Source organism: Cheilinus undulatus, linkage group 7, assembly GCF_018320785.1.
Source record: "Cheilinus undulatus linkage group 7, ASM1832078v1, whole genome shotgun sequence".
NCBI lineage: Eukaryota > Metazoa > Chordata > Actinopteri > Labriformes > Labridae > Cheilinus > Cheilinus undulatus.
Window position 1 is genome coordinate 43111112 of NC_054871.1, and position 17841 is coordinate 43128952.

The 17841-nt window shown below is 39.0% G+C and overlaps 1 protein-coding gene across 1 annotated transcript in view; it reads right to left on the reverse strand.

Annotated features, from left to right (window-relative positions):
* Nucleotides 1–16294, reverse strand: part of LOC121511708 (inactive N-acetylated-alpha-linked acidic dipeptidase-like protein 2) — a 492988-nt gene extending 476694 nt beyond the window's left edge. The window contains exons 1-3 of the mRNA XM_041790471.1: nucleotides 16126–16294; nucleotides 11564–11741; nucleotides 8902–9063 (exon numbers count right to left, since the gene is read on the reverse strand). Coding sequence (XP_041646405.1) covers nucleotides 8902–9063; nucleotides 11564–11741; nucleotides 16126–16294 — 509 coding nt within the window. The remainder of the gene's footprint in view (nucleotides 1–8901; nucleotides 9064–11563; nucleotides 11742–16125) is intronic.
* Between the last annotated feature and the right edge of the window lie 1547 nt (nucleotides 16295–17841).

Genomic DNA, 17841 nt, shown 5'->3' on the forward strand with positions numbered 1-17841 from the left:
ACCAGGGATTTAAAGAAATTAAGAAAAAAAATCTTACTGCGACTTTGGCTCGTGTAGCCAATTTGATATCATTTGCTATATTGAAGTTGATGATCATCTCATATTATTCTCATTTTAATAAAGAAAATTAAATATATGAGCAATCAAAGTTTGGTTTTTGTAAAAAAACAAACAAACAAAAAAATAAAAAATAAAAAAGACACTTAAATGTGTGAATAATGTGCAAAGCTTAAAAAAACAAAAAAAGGTTGGATCAAACTGTTATTTTGACACTTTTCAGGAATATTTCACTGTCTGCAATTTGAAAATTGCAGCATGCCAAATTGCGATTTAATCTAATTTGCTGTTAATTGCCCAGCCCTACTCAGGACCCAAGACTGGGACTACAGTTCCATTTGCAATATGACAATGATCCTTAGGACACAGCCAGGACAGCACAGGAGTGGCTTAGGGATAACTCCATGAATGTCCTACAGTGGCCCATGGTCAAACATCTCTGGAGAGACCTGACAATGAAAACCCACTGATGGTCACCGACCAACCCAACTAGGCTTGAGAGGATCTATAAAGAAGAAGAAAACCTCCCAGTCCAGGTGTGCAAAGCCTTTTCTGTCATATTAACATATTTTAAAATTCTGTTTTCACTTTTTTATGATGGGTCATTAATGTAGATTAATGTGAGATGAAATGGATTTCAACAATTGTAGCGTCAGGCTGCAACATAACATGATTGAAAAAAGGTGAAAGAAGAATAATAATATTTATAATATGAATATTTTCTGAATGCACTAAATCATCCAGCCAGAACCAGAAAGAGTGAAAAAACTCCCCCTTTTAAAGCACATGTAAAACTGAAAAGCTCACATAACGCCATGTGAATGAATCCAAGTGAAGGAAAGGCTCTACTGCAGTTCTTTAGCACTCTAAGAGTAAATTTATTACAGTTGCATAATTAGCTAGAGAGATAAGCATTCAACAGGCCAAGATGCACACAGTGGGAAACCATCTTTCAGGGATTTGAACTTAATCCAGTTTCTTTCAGCAGCTCTGCATGCTTACACACCTCTTTGAAGTGTAAATTGAAAGAGAATTGGATGCATAAAGTTTCTACAGTGATGAGTTGGTAAAATAAAAGCCTGCTACGTTTTGCTTTGACACCCCTATTAATGCAACACAAACACTGAAGGCCCCCTCTTTGCTGAGAAACAAGATGAATGGCAAATATCAGATAATAAAACAAGCAGAAGTCATCCATCTGTGCTAAACAGTCTCCCATTTCCAAACAGTTCACATGATTATTTACTCATAGAGTGAAGAGTTTCCAAGGCAGATAACGATTATAATTAATTTAGCTGTGAACATTCAACAAACCAAAGACGCCATTCACACTGAGATTTTCCCTCACACAGTCAAGCAAAACTGCTGAAATGTACTCCCCCACTGCTACCCATTTCTTAGTTTATCTTTTTATGTCTCTCAGGTCTTTCTCTGTCTTCATGACTCCTTTAATGTGTCTCTTTCGCTTTGTCTGCCACCGTCTGTCTTCTCTCCTCTCAGACTCAGTACAAAGTAACTCTAGTCGATTTATTTCTCAGTTTTCTTTGCTGATAAAGGATTATCAACACAAGGAAAATTTTCAGCTTTAAATACAGAAGAGTGTGTTTTTTGGGGGGCTGGAAGAAGGAGCCAGGAAGTAGCAAGAGTCTGGCAGAAGTCATCCCCAAGCATCCACTCACTAAACCCTTAAGCTATGGCAAAAGTCCCTGCATAAAATCTTGTGGGTTGGAAAATTCCCACTTATGAACAGATAACACGTAGACTAGAGACCCAAAATATCTCATTATATGTTAAAGGGGCACTTTCCAACATGGAGAATCCACTGAGAGCAAGTGTTGGAAGAAATTGTCGTGAGAAAGTCATGCTCTTTTTACTTAATTATTCCAATTTTATTCAAGGTTAAAACTCTTCCAAAAGACTCTGCTGAAGCACTGGAGGTTGTGGTTTGCTGTCAATTATATTTTCTTCAGAAAATACATTTTCAACTTTAAATATGAAGTCAGTGTTTGTCAGATGAAAAGAGGTATGAATTGTTGACATTTATTATTATTATTATTGTTAAAAAATGAATCAATAATGATAGAAATATGAATATACAGTCCCCTCCAAAAGTATTGGAACGGTTGGCCCAATTCCTTTATTTCTGCTGTAGACTGAAAACATTTTGGTTTGACATCAAAAGATGAATTAAAGCAAACTGATTGATATTTCAGCTTTTATTTCCAGGTATTTACATCTGGATCTGATACACAATGTAGGAGACAGCTTTATTTGTAACAGAACATCACATTTTTCTTCTTCATTTAACAAAGAAATGTTGTCAAGTATCATATCCAAGATGGCTGCCAGTGCTGCTGCTGAGATTTAATGCTCCAGAAGCAATCCAAATTTTGGGAAAACTCTGACATTTTTCCATTGGAATTGTTCAAACAATAGATTTACATAGAGAAGTTAGCGAAGATATATATATTTTTTTCAGTGCAAGAAGAAGTGTAGAATAGAGATGACAAAGCACTTGAGCAAGAAAGAAAGACAACGGCAAGCAATAAGTCAGTCAACCTGATTACACACCACCTGCTTCAGGTATGGATGGTGTCTTTGGGCTCTTCATGAACTAAGAGAATTCCGAATGGAAACTGCTGGGACCTTTGATACGCTGAAAAGGGAAATGAATGAACTGAGGAACACACTTGACAACTGAAATTAAGAATGGACGCTGCCGAATTAAGAATTGCGGAAAACGAGGATAATGGAACTGTGGTGGCGCAGGTGCTCAAAAGCTGGAAAATGTGGGGAGAGGGATGTCTGGGTTGGCTTGCTTGGACTGTTGCAGCTAACGTGACCCGGCCCTGGATAAGTGAAAGAAAATTTTTCAAATTTCTTTGACACCCCTTAACTTAGATTTTTGGTGAAAAAGATGGAAAGACATGGCACCATTTTTCTGGTTTGTGCAGAAGAAGAGAAAGCTTAATCAGCAGCACAACTGGTGGCATGGATTTGTGGCAAAATAAATTACAACTAAAAAACATTCAAGCCATAATTGAGTGTTTTTTTTTTTTTTTTACTGAAGCTAGAAAATTATTACACTGTACTTTGTGCAATATCTCTACTGGATCCTTTTCAGGAACCAGCCCTCGTTCCAAACTAACGGAATAGCCCTGGCCTACATGTTTCATCAACATTATTTGACTGAAAATGCAGTGTACAAAGACTGTGATGTTAGCCTGAGTTCAAAAGGATCAATTAACAGGAAACCCCTAAATGACCTCACGTTATTAGACTTAATGTGTCTGTTGGATCTCCTCTCTAAACTCATTTAATCCTCTCCTTTGTGAAATCTGTGCTATTGTGTTGTAAAGGTCAACTACAGACCACAAGAGCTCAAAGGTTAAAGATGGCGTGGGCGTTATAAGTCAGTGTTTCAGCTCATGCCTGTCTCAGTTAGACACAGAGCACCCAGAAGTCACTGATAAATAAATCATTTTGATCATATATCACCAAACAAAAGATGAGTAGGTGGTGAAAATAAATATTTTATTTTATTAGCTGTTGTCTTTTTTTGTCTGTCATCTGTAACAAATCCTCCATCATGATCACAGAGGTTAATAATTTATAATGCCAGGGTCTTTGGAGGTTAAGGATGGGTGGGGGTGTTTTTGGCACCCTGATATTTAATGTGTGAAAATAAATAATGAAAATCGTTGGAACTCAGAGAGAGAAACCATGGTGGCATGATTGTCTCAGTTCAGTGGCAAAGCCAGTTATCTCCCAGTGACACACGCACCCCGACTTCCCATGATCCTTTGGCTTGGATCAGGCAGTGTTCAGGTCATTGGAGGTTGGTGCTGGTGTTAAAAATGAATATCTCTTTGGATGAAACAGATCAGGCCATGAATAAAGGTAAAAAGTCAAGCGCTGTGGTCTTCGACTTACCTCTGCATCTCCATCTTTGAACATGTATTTGACAGAAAAGTCTTTGCCTAGTCTCTCTAAAATCCTCTATTGTCTCTTACTCTGTCCTTCTTTCAGTGGTTTCAGGATTCACTATTCACCTTCCTCTGACTTTATCACGGTTTCACAAAACTGAATTTAAACCACAAAAATTAAAGTGTGTTTGTGTAGCATTGCCTTCTGGGAAGGTTTGCCTCAGACGAGCTGCAAAAGCATTCTCAAAGTAAGGTTCTCACCTGTGTGCCCAGCCACTGACCCTGACTTTACCCTTTTAGAGTTCTGTTGCAGTCTACCTATGGCACACCCTGGAGTATAGTGCTTAGCTGTTTTTGTGTATCATGAGAGTTGATTTTTATTAACAGCTTGGCATAGGGATAACTTTTGACTCTCTGGCACCAAAGTGAACAGTATGACACAACTGTTGGTCTAACATTGCATGGAGCTGATCAGTCTGGGCACTGCGGGAGTGTTGTGAAGCCTAGGTTGCTCCAATGGCAGCCTTCAACTTGTCTGTATTGTTGAGTCTGCTGTCTCTCATCTTCTTCTTGACATCAACCTTTAGGTATACCTAGGCACATTTCTTGCATTCTGTTTTGGAATTCTTGACCTGATTTGTGTTCTGTTGATGCAATTGGCATGAAACTGCACAAAGATTGCATTTTTGCTCATTTTTAGTTTTTCAAGCCATATCATTACAGTGACCTGTTTAATATTGTGCAGAGAAACAATACTCACGTATAAAAACTCAAAAAACTCCCATTTAAACCCATTAAAATTGCTTATTTTGATTGTAGATTTGCAATACCCTTTTTCACTGTTACCGCCATTACCTGTAAAGCAATTTTGAATGGGAACCTTAGACTAGCAAGTTTTACTACTAACCACTAGATGGCACCATTATCCTTTTTGGGCCAAGCGTGTATCCGTAGGGCACTAAAAAGACCCACGTACAGTGGGATTTTTTTAATCACCCTGTGAAAAAAAAAGGCAAAAAGAAATTAAATAAAAATGTCTGGGGGTATTGATATGAATATAAACTTGGGTTTTGCACATTAGATATGAGAGCTGTCACTTCACGCTTACTTGTGAAAATGAAGCTTTGACTCACTGACAGTGAGGCACTCGTAATGTATTTGATTAATGAATTAAATTGCTTAAATTATTAAGGATTTATTAAAACTCTGGAAGTTACCAAATATTTGCTATGTCATGACTATAACTGGAGGTGATTACAAAAAAATAAATCAATCGGTAAAAAAACACAAACAAAAAAATTATGAATAAAACCATATAAAGCAGGGGTCAAAATGTTTCCTAGGGGTCCATATTTTGCATAATTTCTAACAATTTCTGGACGCAAAATAAACAAAAAATAAAAATGCATCAAACTTGATGTTGGTGGTAATTGATGATTTATGGCCATCTTGATAATAATTTAAAAAAAAAAAAAAAAAAAAAAAAAAAACACCCAGCATTTTTTCAAAATGGAAAGTATCTCATTCTGTTAAATTGAAAATTAAAAAATGACATTTAAAGGGTTAAAAACACAAAAAAATCATAAAAATGACCAAAGATTTGCTATGTCATGATCAGAGCTGGAAGTGATAACAAGAAATAAAACAAAGAAAAGTTATTTAAAATAATACAAATTATAAATTTTAGCATTTAAAGCAGGTGCAGAAAATGTCCCAAAGGGATATATGAGTGTAGTTGTTTAAAGGGATGCCTAAGGGTGAATTAATTTCACAGCATATGTCATGCATTATTATAATGACAAAGATATAGAAAAAGCAGAAACTTAAGACAAAAAACTGTCAAAACCTTGAGAACAGAGAGAGAATCTGTGAATGCTGCTGTGTGCTCACCCTCTTGCTTGTGCTCGAGTGAATGTACAGTTCAGTCCTTCTTGTAGAGACAGATTGCATGGTAACTGTAAATTAAACCACTGTAAATAAAGTGAATGAGAGTCATGCATATGAAAATTATCCTGTTTATCATCCCCTCCAGATGCATTGGCATGTATCAGGATGTTGCAGAGCAGACAGTCACAAGTAGCTTCAAATTTCAACTCGTCTCATCATAAATCTTTTGTCTTAATTTTATGTATTAAAAAGTTTGTTTCTTAATTTAAAAGACATTTGGTCATTCTCTTAGTAGGCTTTTCCACTTGAACTAAACAGCTGTAAACAGCTTTGATTTTTTTAGAGTGAGCAGAAAGATACTCAGTCAGACTTTCTGAATTTGTCCTGACAGTTACCTTGTAAATTTTCAGTGTGAAGCTGGGATAAGCTGTTATAAGCTGAGAATGCCACAGGTAATGTTAAGGAAAATTAACTGCCAGGGGATGGGAGGGTTTGTGACATTCATAACCAGCAACCTGCACGTCTTTAGACAGAATACATGCGCCGGTTCAATCTTTACACACAAAATAAACTTCTTCATTATTTCTTCCATCTTCCTGTATGTGTTTACTCCACTTTTATTGATATAATAAATGTGTGGAACTACAGGAAGCATCCATGTAAAGATAAAAATTGTGTTTACACCCTATTGTAGATCTGCTTGTTCTCTTGCCACCTCCATCACCAGAAAGGGAAAGTCTCCATCTGTGAGGTGAAACTCACAAGGGGCAGGGGCAGTCTGCTTGAATTTTTTTTTTACGTTTTCAGGGGTGCATATGTAAAAATGAGTTTCATATCTCCAGTCTGCACTGATTACCAGTATTTCATTGGTCAATAGCTGGTGAATTTTGAACAGATGCTCAAGAAATCATGAGGGTATGTCATTACAGCTGTCACTCTTCTATACTGTGGGCTGAATGGATAAACATGCTGTAGTGGTTAGGCTAAAACAAACAAGCCACTTTAGAAATGTCTGCATGCCCTTTCAATTATTTGGATGGGTGAGTGAATACTTTTTGCAACATAGTGTATTTTCAAACAGATCCAACACAAACTCAAGATTTTTGATGTTCAAACTGGTAGACTGTTTGTTTTTTTAATACACATACTGAATTTGATGCCTGCAGTTTGATCCTGAAATTGTATGAACTGTTATAGGGTGCAGCTTTTCAATGCAATACCGACTTAGAAATCAAAGGTCGTGGGCATCTATAACAGTTTTTTGGCTTTGCACCTTACATGAAGAGGCAGTAGTTTCCTCCAGAAAGTACACTGTTCATCCTCTGATGGACCATTTGTTCAGTCTGTTGCAAAGAAAGGAACATCATGCCATACATGTACTTTGACATGGAGTTAGCCCTTTTTGCAGCTCTAACGGCCTCCACTCTTCTTGGAAAAGTTTCCTCAATACTTTGGAGTGTTTCTGTGGAAATTTGAGCCCATTAATTCTGTGGAGCCTTTATGAGCCCAGACACTGTAGTTGGACAACGAAACCTGGCTTGCTATCGCCATTCAAGTTCTCCGAAAGGTGCTCAATAGGGTTGAGGTCAGAGCTCCAGTGAAGTTCTTCCACACTGAACTCATCAAACCATGTCTTTATAGTCCTTGCTTTGTGTACTGGGGCACAGTCGTGTTGGAATAGCAAAGGTCCTTCCCCAATCTGTTGCCACAAAGTCAGAAGCATAGCATTGTCCAAATTGTCTTGGTGTGCCGAAACATTAAGACTGACCTTCACTGGAGATAAGGGGCCCAAACCAAACCCTGAAAAACAGCCCCATATCATTATCCCTCCACCACCAAACTTCACAGTTGGCACAATGCAATCAGGCAGGTAACTTTCTCCAACAACTGGCAAACCCAGACTCACCCAACTGACCCCAAAACAGAGAAGCGTGATCCATCACTCCACAGAACATGTTTACACTGCTCAGCACTCCAGCGTCGGTGTGCTTTACACCACTCTATCCGATGTTTGGCATTAGACTTGCTGATGTGAGGCTTGAATGCAGCTGCTCAGCCATGGAAACCCATTCCATTAAGCTTCACTATCACAAATTTTTTGTGCCTACATTAATGCCAGTGGAAGTTGGCAACTTTTACACAGCATCTTATCAGTCATTGACCACACTCTATAATATCACGTTGTCTTCTGCGTTGTGGCTGAGTTGCTATTGTTCCTAAACTCTTCCAGTTTCTAATAATATCATGTACAGTTGACTTTGGAATAGCCAGCAGGAATGAAATTTCACAAACCATTTTATTGCAAAGGGGGCGTCCATGACAGTATCACACTTGAAGTCAACAAGCACCTCAGAATGACCCATTTTGTATCACAAATATTTGTAAATGCAGACTGCATGGCTAGGTGATTGACTTTATATTTATAAGAAAGCCACTATTTCGTTTTCCTCACATTTTACCCAGTGTACCAGTTTTTTGGAATCGGAGTTAGTTAAGAATTAGAGGGCCTAGGCCTTGCATACCATTTGTACCAGCTATATACCACCATACAACCATCATCCATGGTCCATGAAATTGAAAAGAATGCAATAACACTGCAGAGCAAAGCCATACAAAAAATTTGGTACATTCAGTTAGATATAGTGACTTAATCAGTGCTGAGTTATGCTTTACAATTTGTATAACAAATACAGTGTGCTTTCTGGATAATCACTCTTTTTGTGTCAGCTCTCGACTGTGAGAAACAACACAGGGACAAAAAAGCAAACACACAAACTGCTCTGCAAAGTCGATCAGAGTTATTAAAGTGATTATACTCTAAACAGTGAAACCTTCATCTGTGCTTGTATTTACATTTCAACATGGTTCTGAAAGTACTCAGCACCTCTCTCTTAGCTAGGGCTGTTGAGTAAGTGAGTGCATCTGCACAATGTCAGCAATTACTGCCTTTGTTTCAACTTGTTGTGTCCACAATAAAAGTGGTTTTCATGCTCCGAGTGTGATATTGTCACTGGAGCAATGGGAAGCTTACCTCTGGAGAGCATTTATTTTGTCTGCAGTGATTCCTCTCAGCAAGTCCTCCAGCAGGTCTGAGCTGTCTGACAGAGGAGCAGGTGGTTTGACGGTAGGGGTGTGGGCAAACCAGCCAATCAGGAGTCCTAGGACAAAAAGGCCAACCCCTGCCAGGAAATATCTGTGAGAAATGAGAGACGCTCTAGAAATTAATAGACTGTTTTTGGTTGTTTTTGATCTTGTAACAGTATCTCATGATAACACTCGGCAGCAAACGGAGGATTACCTCTAAAATCTTGTCATAATATCTTCCAGTAGGAGTTAAAATGCTTTGGAAAGACCTGCAATTTGACCTTCTGTGCTGATTTCTTCTTCTGCTTCCAGAAAGATGGCCAGTAGATCAGGTATATGAAAGGTTTTCACAATCCTGATGACACAGGCCAACACCAAAACGTAGAGCCCTCCAGGAACCACAAATGATGCTTGCCTTTGATTTGCAGTTAGACCTTTCGATAAGCTGCTATTACCTTTTAATAGCAGCTGAGTCAGTGTTGGTGCTTGTGGCTGAGTGCCTAAGGGCACCATTCAAACCTCAACTCCAAGCACCCTGCAGGGGTGCTTATCTAGATAACATGCAACCTTTTGGTCCTGGCAGGAGCTGTGTCAATTGAAATGGGTGTCTGGGAATGATCCTGGAGTACTCAGGCCTCACTGTTAACCTGTCTGGTTGAGTCCTTTAATGGCAATGATAGGGATAATAGAGATACAGTATATACTGGCTAGATTAAATGAGATAAGGTATAATCAAGACCTTATGGTGGGGAAGATTTTATGTAGTGGAAACAGTGGAAGGCAAGTGGAAATAAATTGAGGCAATTCCACTTTCAATTCAATTTTATCCTCCCAGTTTATACTGGGGTGACGTGTTTCCATCCCACACCATCGAATAATGATGCTTTGGCTTTGCCCTGCCCCGTCTCATCTCATTTTTGTGTCTGCTGCATGCGATTCAAAAGGTGACAGAATGATTTGATGATCCCATCCGACCCTTGATTATCTGTCTGTATGGTCAGGTAAAGGTAAGGCAAAACAGCTTAGTGTGGCTTAAACCAGTGCTTCCCCACTTTTGAGGACCCAAACAGAAATCCATCCAGCTGTTTTCTACATTGTTGCTGTTGCCTGATGCTGTAATTAAAAAAAAAAAAAAAAAAAAAAAAAAAAGATCATTTTTATTCTCATCAAGTTACACGCAGCACCCAATCATGACAAAGTGGAACAGAATGTTGGACATTTTTTTGCAAATTAATTTATCCCATCTCCACATGGGATCACTACAGCTCAGTCAGATTGACCATCAGGTTTTATTGATCACCTCTCTTTTAAAGGCCCTTCATCCTCCACTGGTCAGTTGTGTTGGGTGACCAGCTCTTGGAACAGTTCTGGTTGTGCCAGACTTCTTCCATTTAAGAATTATGGAGGCCATTGTGCTCTTGGGCTCCTTCAGTGCTGCAGATTTATTTGTAGCTTTCTTCGGATCTGTGCCTTGGGAAAAATCCTGTCTCTGAGCTCTGCAGCAGTTCTTTTGACCTCATGGTTTTTGCTTTGATATGCATATGCATATGTCCGTAACGGAGGTGGACTCCAGTCAAGGTGTAGGAACATCTCAGCAAAGATCAAGAAAAACACTGGGTCTATATATCAAGCAGCTTTGTCTGATGTAGGAGGTTAACTAACCCAGTTTATGTTTCAGGCTTATAAAAACAAAGTAAATGAATCCATCATAAGCCAAATATGTGAGTCTTTCTTGTCTATCTTCAACTTAGCTGTCTTAATTTTGCATCTTACAAACCCATCTCAACTAGCAAATAATAAGTTACCCCCTCTAATGTAGCCAGTCAGCTACGAACCATAGTATCCTTGCATAAATTGAATACGCAAGCACAAAAACTTTGCAAACATCATGCTGAAAATGGAAGCAAATTGTGATGCAATTATGTCCGTGCAAAATCTGGTAATTTTTAGGTACTGTATAGCTTGCCTGTTAAGATGATTTACTGACTTCTCACAATATTTTTAGTAGCTTCAGATGAACAGACAGGTGTACGCTGTTTTACAATAGTGCAGTTTTTAAGTCCCATCTTAGGCGCCACGGTACACCATAGTGAATTTCTACTAACACTGCAATAAGTTAGGAGTCAAATGCAGGTGATTTTGAAAATGTAGTGTCTTTTTTAAGCAAAGTAGAGGGCTTTAGAGAAGGGCTATAGAAAATGCAGGTGTCTGAAGCCTTGTCAAAACAATGGATTGAATATAAGGAAAAATCCCTTTATAAAGTGGCTTGTTACATTAAACGGTCTATTCTGTCTAGATATAGAGGAATGAGCTTTTATTTCAGAGACAATGACACACTTCCTACATGTATTCTAGACCCTTTCTGGCTCATACAAGGTTTCTCCTAAAACTGTGGAGTGTAAAGCAGTGAGTCACAGTCAGATGGCTGCTATTTTGGCTACAAAGTTGAGAATCCACCGCAATACTCATTCCCTTTGAGATGTGTCAGATTGGATCAAAAACTCTTTATTGGCATGGGAGGCCAGTCTGAGTATGACTCAAGCTTGAGTTGTTCTTCTAAATTCCTGACTTGCAGTCTAAAATTACTACCTCAACAGATCTTGAATTACCTGAGCAGGAAGCAGTGGAGTCTTCGTTGGCCTTTATGGCCCGGGGCCCGAGTGAAGTGGGAGATGTAGTTTGGATCTTCCTGGAGACGTTCAAATCTTCCATGCGGGGAAACAGAGACGGACTGCTGGATTGGCTCCATCAGCTCAGGATCAGGATCAGGGCCGGGGTCTGAGCACCCTGTAATTGATAAGACAAGGAAATGTTTAAAATTTGTATTGGATTTAGTTATAAAAGCAGTGTTATTAGGCAAATTTGGCAGCTCTTTTTAAAGGTATGAAGCTTTCAGAGATATACAGAAGATGTTCATTAGTTCTTTTAGGCAGTTTCTCTTCCCCAGTGTGATGGCAGGGTTAATGGTTGGACCAAGCCTACTGGTTTTGGAGGTACCCTTGATTTCACGGTGACATACTCTGACTGACCTTACAAAATTTCAGTGGTACATGTTTAGGGATATGTGGGATTAGGGATAAGACAGGAAAGCCCCAAAGTCAGTCGGGAACTTTATATAGTTTAATCATAAATTCAAAGACTAAAGAATGGCAGAAGTTTTGTTTAACAAGAGAAGATGTAGAGTAACGAGTGAATTTATGGGACAGACATGATGAGAGTTTCTATGCAGCAAGTATCAGGAAGAGACCATGCATTTAATTGATCAAGGATGGAACCGATAACCAAAAAAGATATCTTGAAGGCTAAATAACTAATGTCTATTGTCCAGGTAAAATTTATGTTTGTTCAGCGTTGAGTCATGATGGAAAATCCAGAGCCTGGCCAGGCTGACACCAAGACAAGACAGTAAAAATGCTCTATAGTCCAAGAGAAGACCAAGACATTCAAATGTGGTCCTGAGCCCAGTCTCGAGACCAAGTCTCTTCTCCAGTATTACAACATTAGTATTTGCTCAAAGAGCTCATTGTCATTATCACAGAGCTTAATTGGTTCTATTTACGCTGTGATTGAATAATTACAAAGGCAACAGATATTTTTATATCATCTTTGACTGAGAGAATAAAAAAGATCAGTGTCATTCATGTCTATCCCTAGTTAAGTTTTGATAGTGAGAAAACTGAAGCTGGTTTAGACAAACAGCAGCCCCCATGTGTGATTGCAAACAGCAACTGTAAACATGGGGAAACAGAATAAAATTTTAATGCTTAGTGCTGAGTTTTGGAAAGTTCATCCCACTTGCTTGGGAAGGCATGTGTGAGGATAGAAAGCTGCCACCCAAAAACAGAACTCCAGGCACGTTTCAAAACATAGTCCTTCAAAGCTGAGAAACTCAAGTCTAGCTTCAGGGTACTTAAGAAGTTTCTCCCCTTCTCCGCTGCTGGCAGTGGCAAACTTCTCACATAATTCTTTTTTTTTTTTTTTTTTTTTTTTCATAGTGACAGGTTTCAAATTATGTGAAAGATTTTCTGAACATTTTCTGTCCAAAACACATTTCAAGATAATCAAAAGCATGAGAGAGAAACTTGTTTTGGCACGCTGGGAAAACCTGCCAACTCCAACATCAATTACTGAGGAGAACTGTGTTTATTATCATGTAAGTCATGCTTTTAATCCACCAAGGGTCCAACAAGTATCATCATTACACTGAAACTACACCACCACAAGGAATGTCAGAATAGAAAAATACACAATATTAAGACTGAACAATGTTAATGAGCTAATATGAGGAATTTCTGACTCCCTGAACTGTATATGTTTGACAGTTATGAGCTGTGGGAGCTCATTAATAACAAATTGGTTAGAATCTCATCAAAAAAATCAAGCAGACTGTATTTTTAATTTCACTTAGTGTGAGGCCTCAATGTGCAGTTTGAAGTGGAGAATTACCACCTCTTTCTATGACTCCTAAACTGAAAGGGGACCCTGTACATTGAGGCATATTGACCTATGTGGAATAGCATTAGTGTCTTTTGCTTTTTGTTGTACTAAGACTTAAAATAAATGTCAACATCTTGTTTCAAGAAAATTTTGCCGTGACAGGAAATTAACATTCACACCCATGAGACTCACATAAAATCATACCAAAAATTGCACAAGTCAATAAAAGCATGTGTGCAAGGCACGTAAAAAGGTAGATCCTATGAAGCCCAGTTGATCAGAGAAACTTAATGATCTTTATTAAAGTAACTTCTTCATTGTACTCTTTAGTAAATCTGCACTGAGGTTCAAATTTAAAAGGCTTTAATGATGACGCTCCACAGGGAGCTGAACAATACAACGACACATGTGCTCATCGAAGGCCACTTCAGAATACCCCGCTGTTTTGTTCTTAGCCATTCTTGGCATTTTTTCACAGTGTCTTTTGGGTCATTATCCTGTTGGAGGATCCATGACCTGAGACTGAGACCAGCTTTCTGACACTTGGCAGCACACTTTGCTCCATAATGCTTTGACAGTCTTGAGAGTTTATTGCTCAAACAGTGATGGATGGTGCATTCTAACACTGATGTACCCTGACCTTGGAGTTCACCTCTGGTTGTTCTGGGCTCTTTCGTTACCATTTGTATTATTCATCACTTCAATTTGCCATCATTTTTCCTCCTGCAGCCACATCCAGTGAGGTTGGCTACAGTCCTGTGGACATTAAACTTCTGAACAATATGTGCAACTGTAGTCACAGGAACATCAAGCTGCTTGGGGATGTTCTTACAGCCTTTATCTTTTTACCTTTTATCTATAAGTTTCTTACTAATCTCCTGGGACAAATATCTCCTTAGCTTTCTGTGGTCCATCTTCAGTGTGGAGCACACCATGATACCAAACATCTTTTTAAAAAAAATATAGATAGCTCATAGGGTTGTAAATCACCACATGATGGAACACTGCAATATTTTCTGATTTAACACTGTCTGTTTTTTGTTTGTTTGTTTGTTTTTTCTGTTTGATTCAGTAGCCAATAGCAGCAATTCTAACAAACTTTCCATCTTAGTACTCCTAGACTTCAGTTCTGCCTTTGATACAGTCGATCATAACATCTTATTACACTGACTAGAAAATTCAGTGGTTCATATATCTTAAAGAAAGAACATTTCATATTTCACTTGCCAATTGTAGTGTCGTACTGGGGTGGGCCACAAGGCTCAGTTCTCGGACCACTGCTGTTCAGCCTTAACATGATCCCCCAGAAGTTCATCATACAAAACACAACATCTCTTACTATACAAATGCTGATGACACTCAGCTGTAAGTTTCACTTTCTCCTGGTGGTCTTAGTCTTTGAAGCACCATGTCACATCCAGGCCTGCACCACACCCATGCTCTATCTCTCTAGGTATCATGCCAGCTGACCCCCCAACCAGGATGCTGACAGCTGCCCCCGTCTGCCCCGATATCTGGTTCAGCCCATAGGGTCCTGGGTACCAAGTATGTAGTGAGCTTGCCTGGGAAACCACGCCAGGTGCCGTAAAGTGATAACCTGGCAAATTTTAAATTCCATTGAGAAATCAAGGTCCCATAACCTTCCAAAGCAGATGGATTCATTCCTTTCCGTGTTTCTAACTGCTGAATCCACCTTGCAAAGCTCCCATCTGAACAGAATGGGCCAGGTAAGAAAATGACAGGACCAATCAGGAGTAGAAGGTAGTATTTCTGGGCGCGGCGGAGTCAAAACGTGAGCAAGCAGCAACAAGAGGCCTGTGCAATTATGGCAGAAGAGATTAGAGTGGATGCTTCTGTAGCGTCAGTTTTATCAGAACTTGATAACATTTCTTTGTTAAAAGAAGAACAAAGAACAGCACTGAGTTCTTTTCTTTGCGGAAACGATGTTTTTGCTCTTCTCCTGACCACAAGAGCCAAATTGTCACGTGTTTTGTTGTTCTGATTGGCCTGTAAAAATATGACAGAATGTTCATCCAATCACCCTCTGAGTTGTTTTACAAAGGCCCTTTCCCAAACGTCTATGGGAGGTTTTCCAGATGGATTTGTCCATCTGGCATGTCAGGTTAGTAAAGTGGACCTGCTGCTCCCATATTCAGCAGCTGGCCCTTCCCATCCCTGCTTTCCTATGTATGTCACTATTAGACACATGGTCTTGCCAATGATCTCCATGATTTGCACAAGAGAAGTTGTCACAAAGGAGCCAACATCTCTGGCTAGTAGTCAACGTCCAGGCCTCACAAGAGGTCAGTAAGACCTGGGGACTAAGGACCGAAAAGACTCTAACTCTAACTTACCTGTCACACCATGTGTAAGGCTAAGTCTGTGGTTAATCCCAGCCTTGAGGTTAATGGATTGACAGATTACGCTGCCTAGATAGTTTGACTGCTTCACACCTTCCTCGTGACGAGTGACTAGAAACATTAATTCTGGTCTACCCATCATTGATAAAAATTTGCCAGTATTGATAAGGTGCTGGTCAATAGGGAATCCTTAAATAGTTATGTTTGGCTGCTGGGCAGATCGAGAGAAGTTTAGGATCTGCTGGTCTGCTGGTTAGTAATGGTAAAAATTTTACCTTGGGCATTTTATATGAATTACACATGTAACTTGCAAGTTTAGCATTATTTTACAGACACAGGTCACAGTAAGTTGTAAGAAATTAGAATAATTTTACCTGATCTCTGGCAGTCTACATGTTGCATCTGCATACGGTCCATGCTGGGTCCTGGTTCTTGCAGCTCCTCCTTGTCCAGGTCCCAGTCAAGATCCAGAGCTCCTGAGCAGTGCAGAACCTCACCAACTAATGGGCCACCCTGGGCATCACACACCTTCCTGTAGGCCATGTCTTCACCTGGATTTGAAAGCATCAGAATTTCAGTTTACCCTGAAGTTTCAATGACAAATAAACATCGTGTTACATGCTTGGTCATTGCTTGACAGCAAAATAGAGTATTTTTTTCTTTTTCTTTCATTATGTCACTATGCTTTGACTTTCATTATCATACAAGTCCATGCAGGACTTTTACCAGTCTGTGGAGGTTAAATGGGCAAAGGCAATTAATCATAAACCCCCCACCCCCACCCCCATATTTCTGGATGGTGTTGGATTGTAAACTGGTATTTCTTCAGTCAGGAAATGTATTTTGCAGTACTGTGTGATCACCAGTGGGATTAAACAGACTATGTGCTGAAATCGACTCGGTTTGCCTTGACCTTACCAGGGCAGCAATTTCCAACGCCATTAAAACAGCTTAAACAATTAAAGTTGAATTTCATCCTGAACTTGCATAAGCCTTAGATCATAGGTTCTCAAAGTGTGGCCCGCGGGCCACTAGCAGCCCACAGAAACGTTTCTGGCGGCCAGCAATTGTTAAGACAGGAAGTAAGGCACACTGAGACTGACTGTTTTTTCTAAATAAGTTTTTACATAGATTCTGAAATGGACTGCACACAGGACTGTATCCCAAATTTGACTGTAGAGGGCAGAAAACCCCAGGGATTTTGTGAGCATTACAATGTTTCTCAAGGTATTTTCAAGTTTTGCCAGGTTTAGCCTCATTTATTAATTGAAATGTGTTTATTGCACATTACTAGATGCAGACCAATAAATGCAAAGTGTAGAGATGCAACCTGGTCATTAAAATGATTGCAAATGGGATTTTTTTTCTGTTTTTTTTTTTTTCCTTCAGCGGCCCTCAGTCCAATGTTGGGTTCCTAAATTGGCCCTGCCTTAGATGATTAAAAGAGGCAGGCTGTACCTTTGTCTCACCAACACAGAAGCTTCTGGAAACACTTCAGGCAAATTGTACTTCTGTCAAAGCTCATTTTGTTGTGTAACAGAATAGAGTATAGTCATAGATATATCCATTAAATCGAACCAGCAGTTTATGCAGTTGGCTGGATTTTAAAAAAAAGTGTAACAGTGTGAAAAAGGACAAAGTTACAGCAGTGACTGTTGAATGGTCATCAGAGCAAGCTTATTAAAGTTAATTAAAACTAACTAAATAACAAAAACTAAAATTTAAAAATGATCAACTGAAAATAAATAAAAAAATAAGCTTTACCAACAAAAAACGAAAATGAATTAAAACTGTTTAGTGCCCTTGCTAAACTAACTAAAATAAAATAAAAATAGAGACAAAATATCCTAAGGTTTAATCTTTGACATAACCCTACTGACTGGCCTTACACTAAAGTCTGGGAAGTGTAAAATTGCATGAACTGATTGGCTAAGACTTCACGGAGTGGTAGTTTTATATCTGGAGTTGTATTCAAACATCATCTTTAAATAAATACAATGAGAAGTGAAGAGTAGCCTGCTTGAATACGTTTTTAAAATTGTATGATGTTCACTCAGCCCTGACATGTTTCCGAAAAAAAAATAAATAAA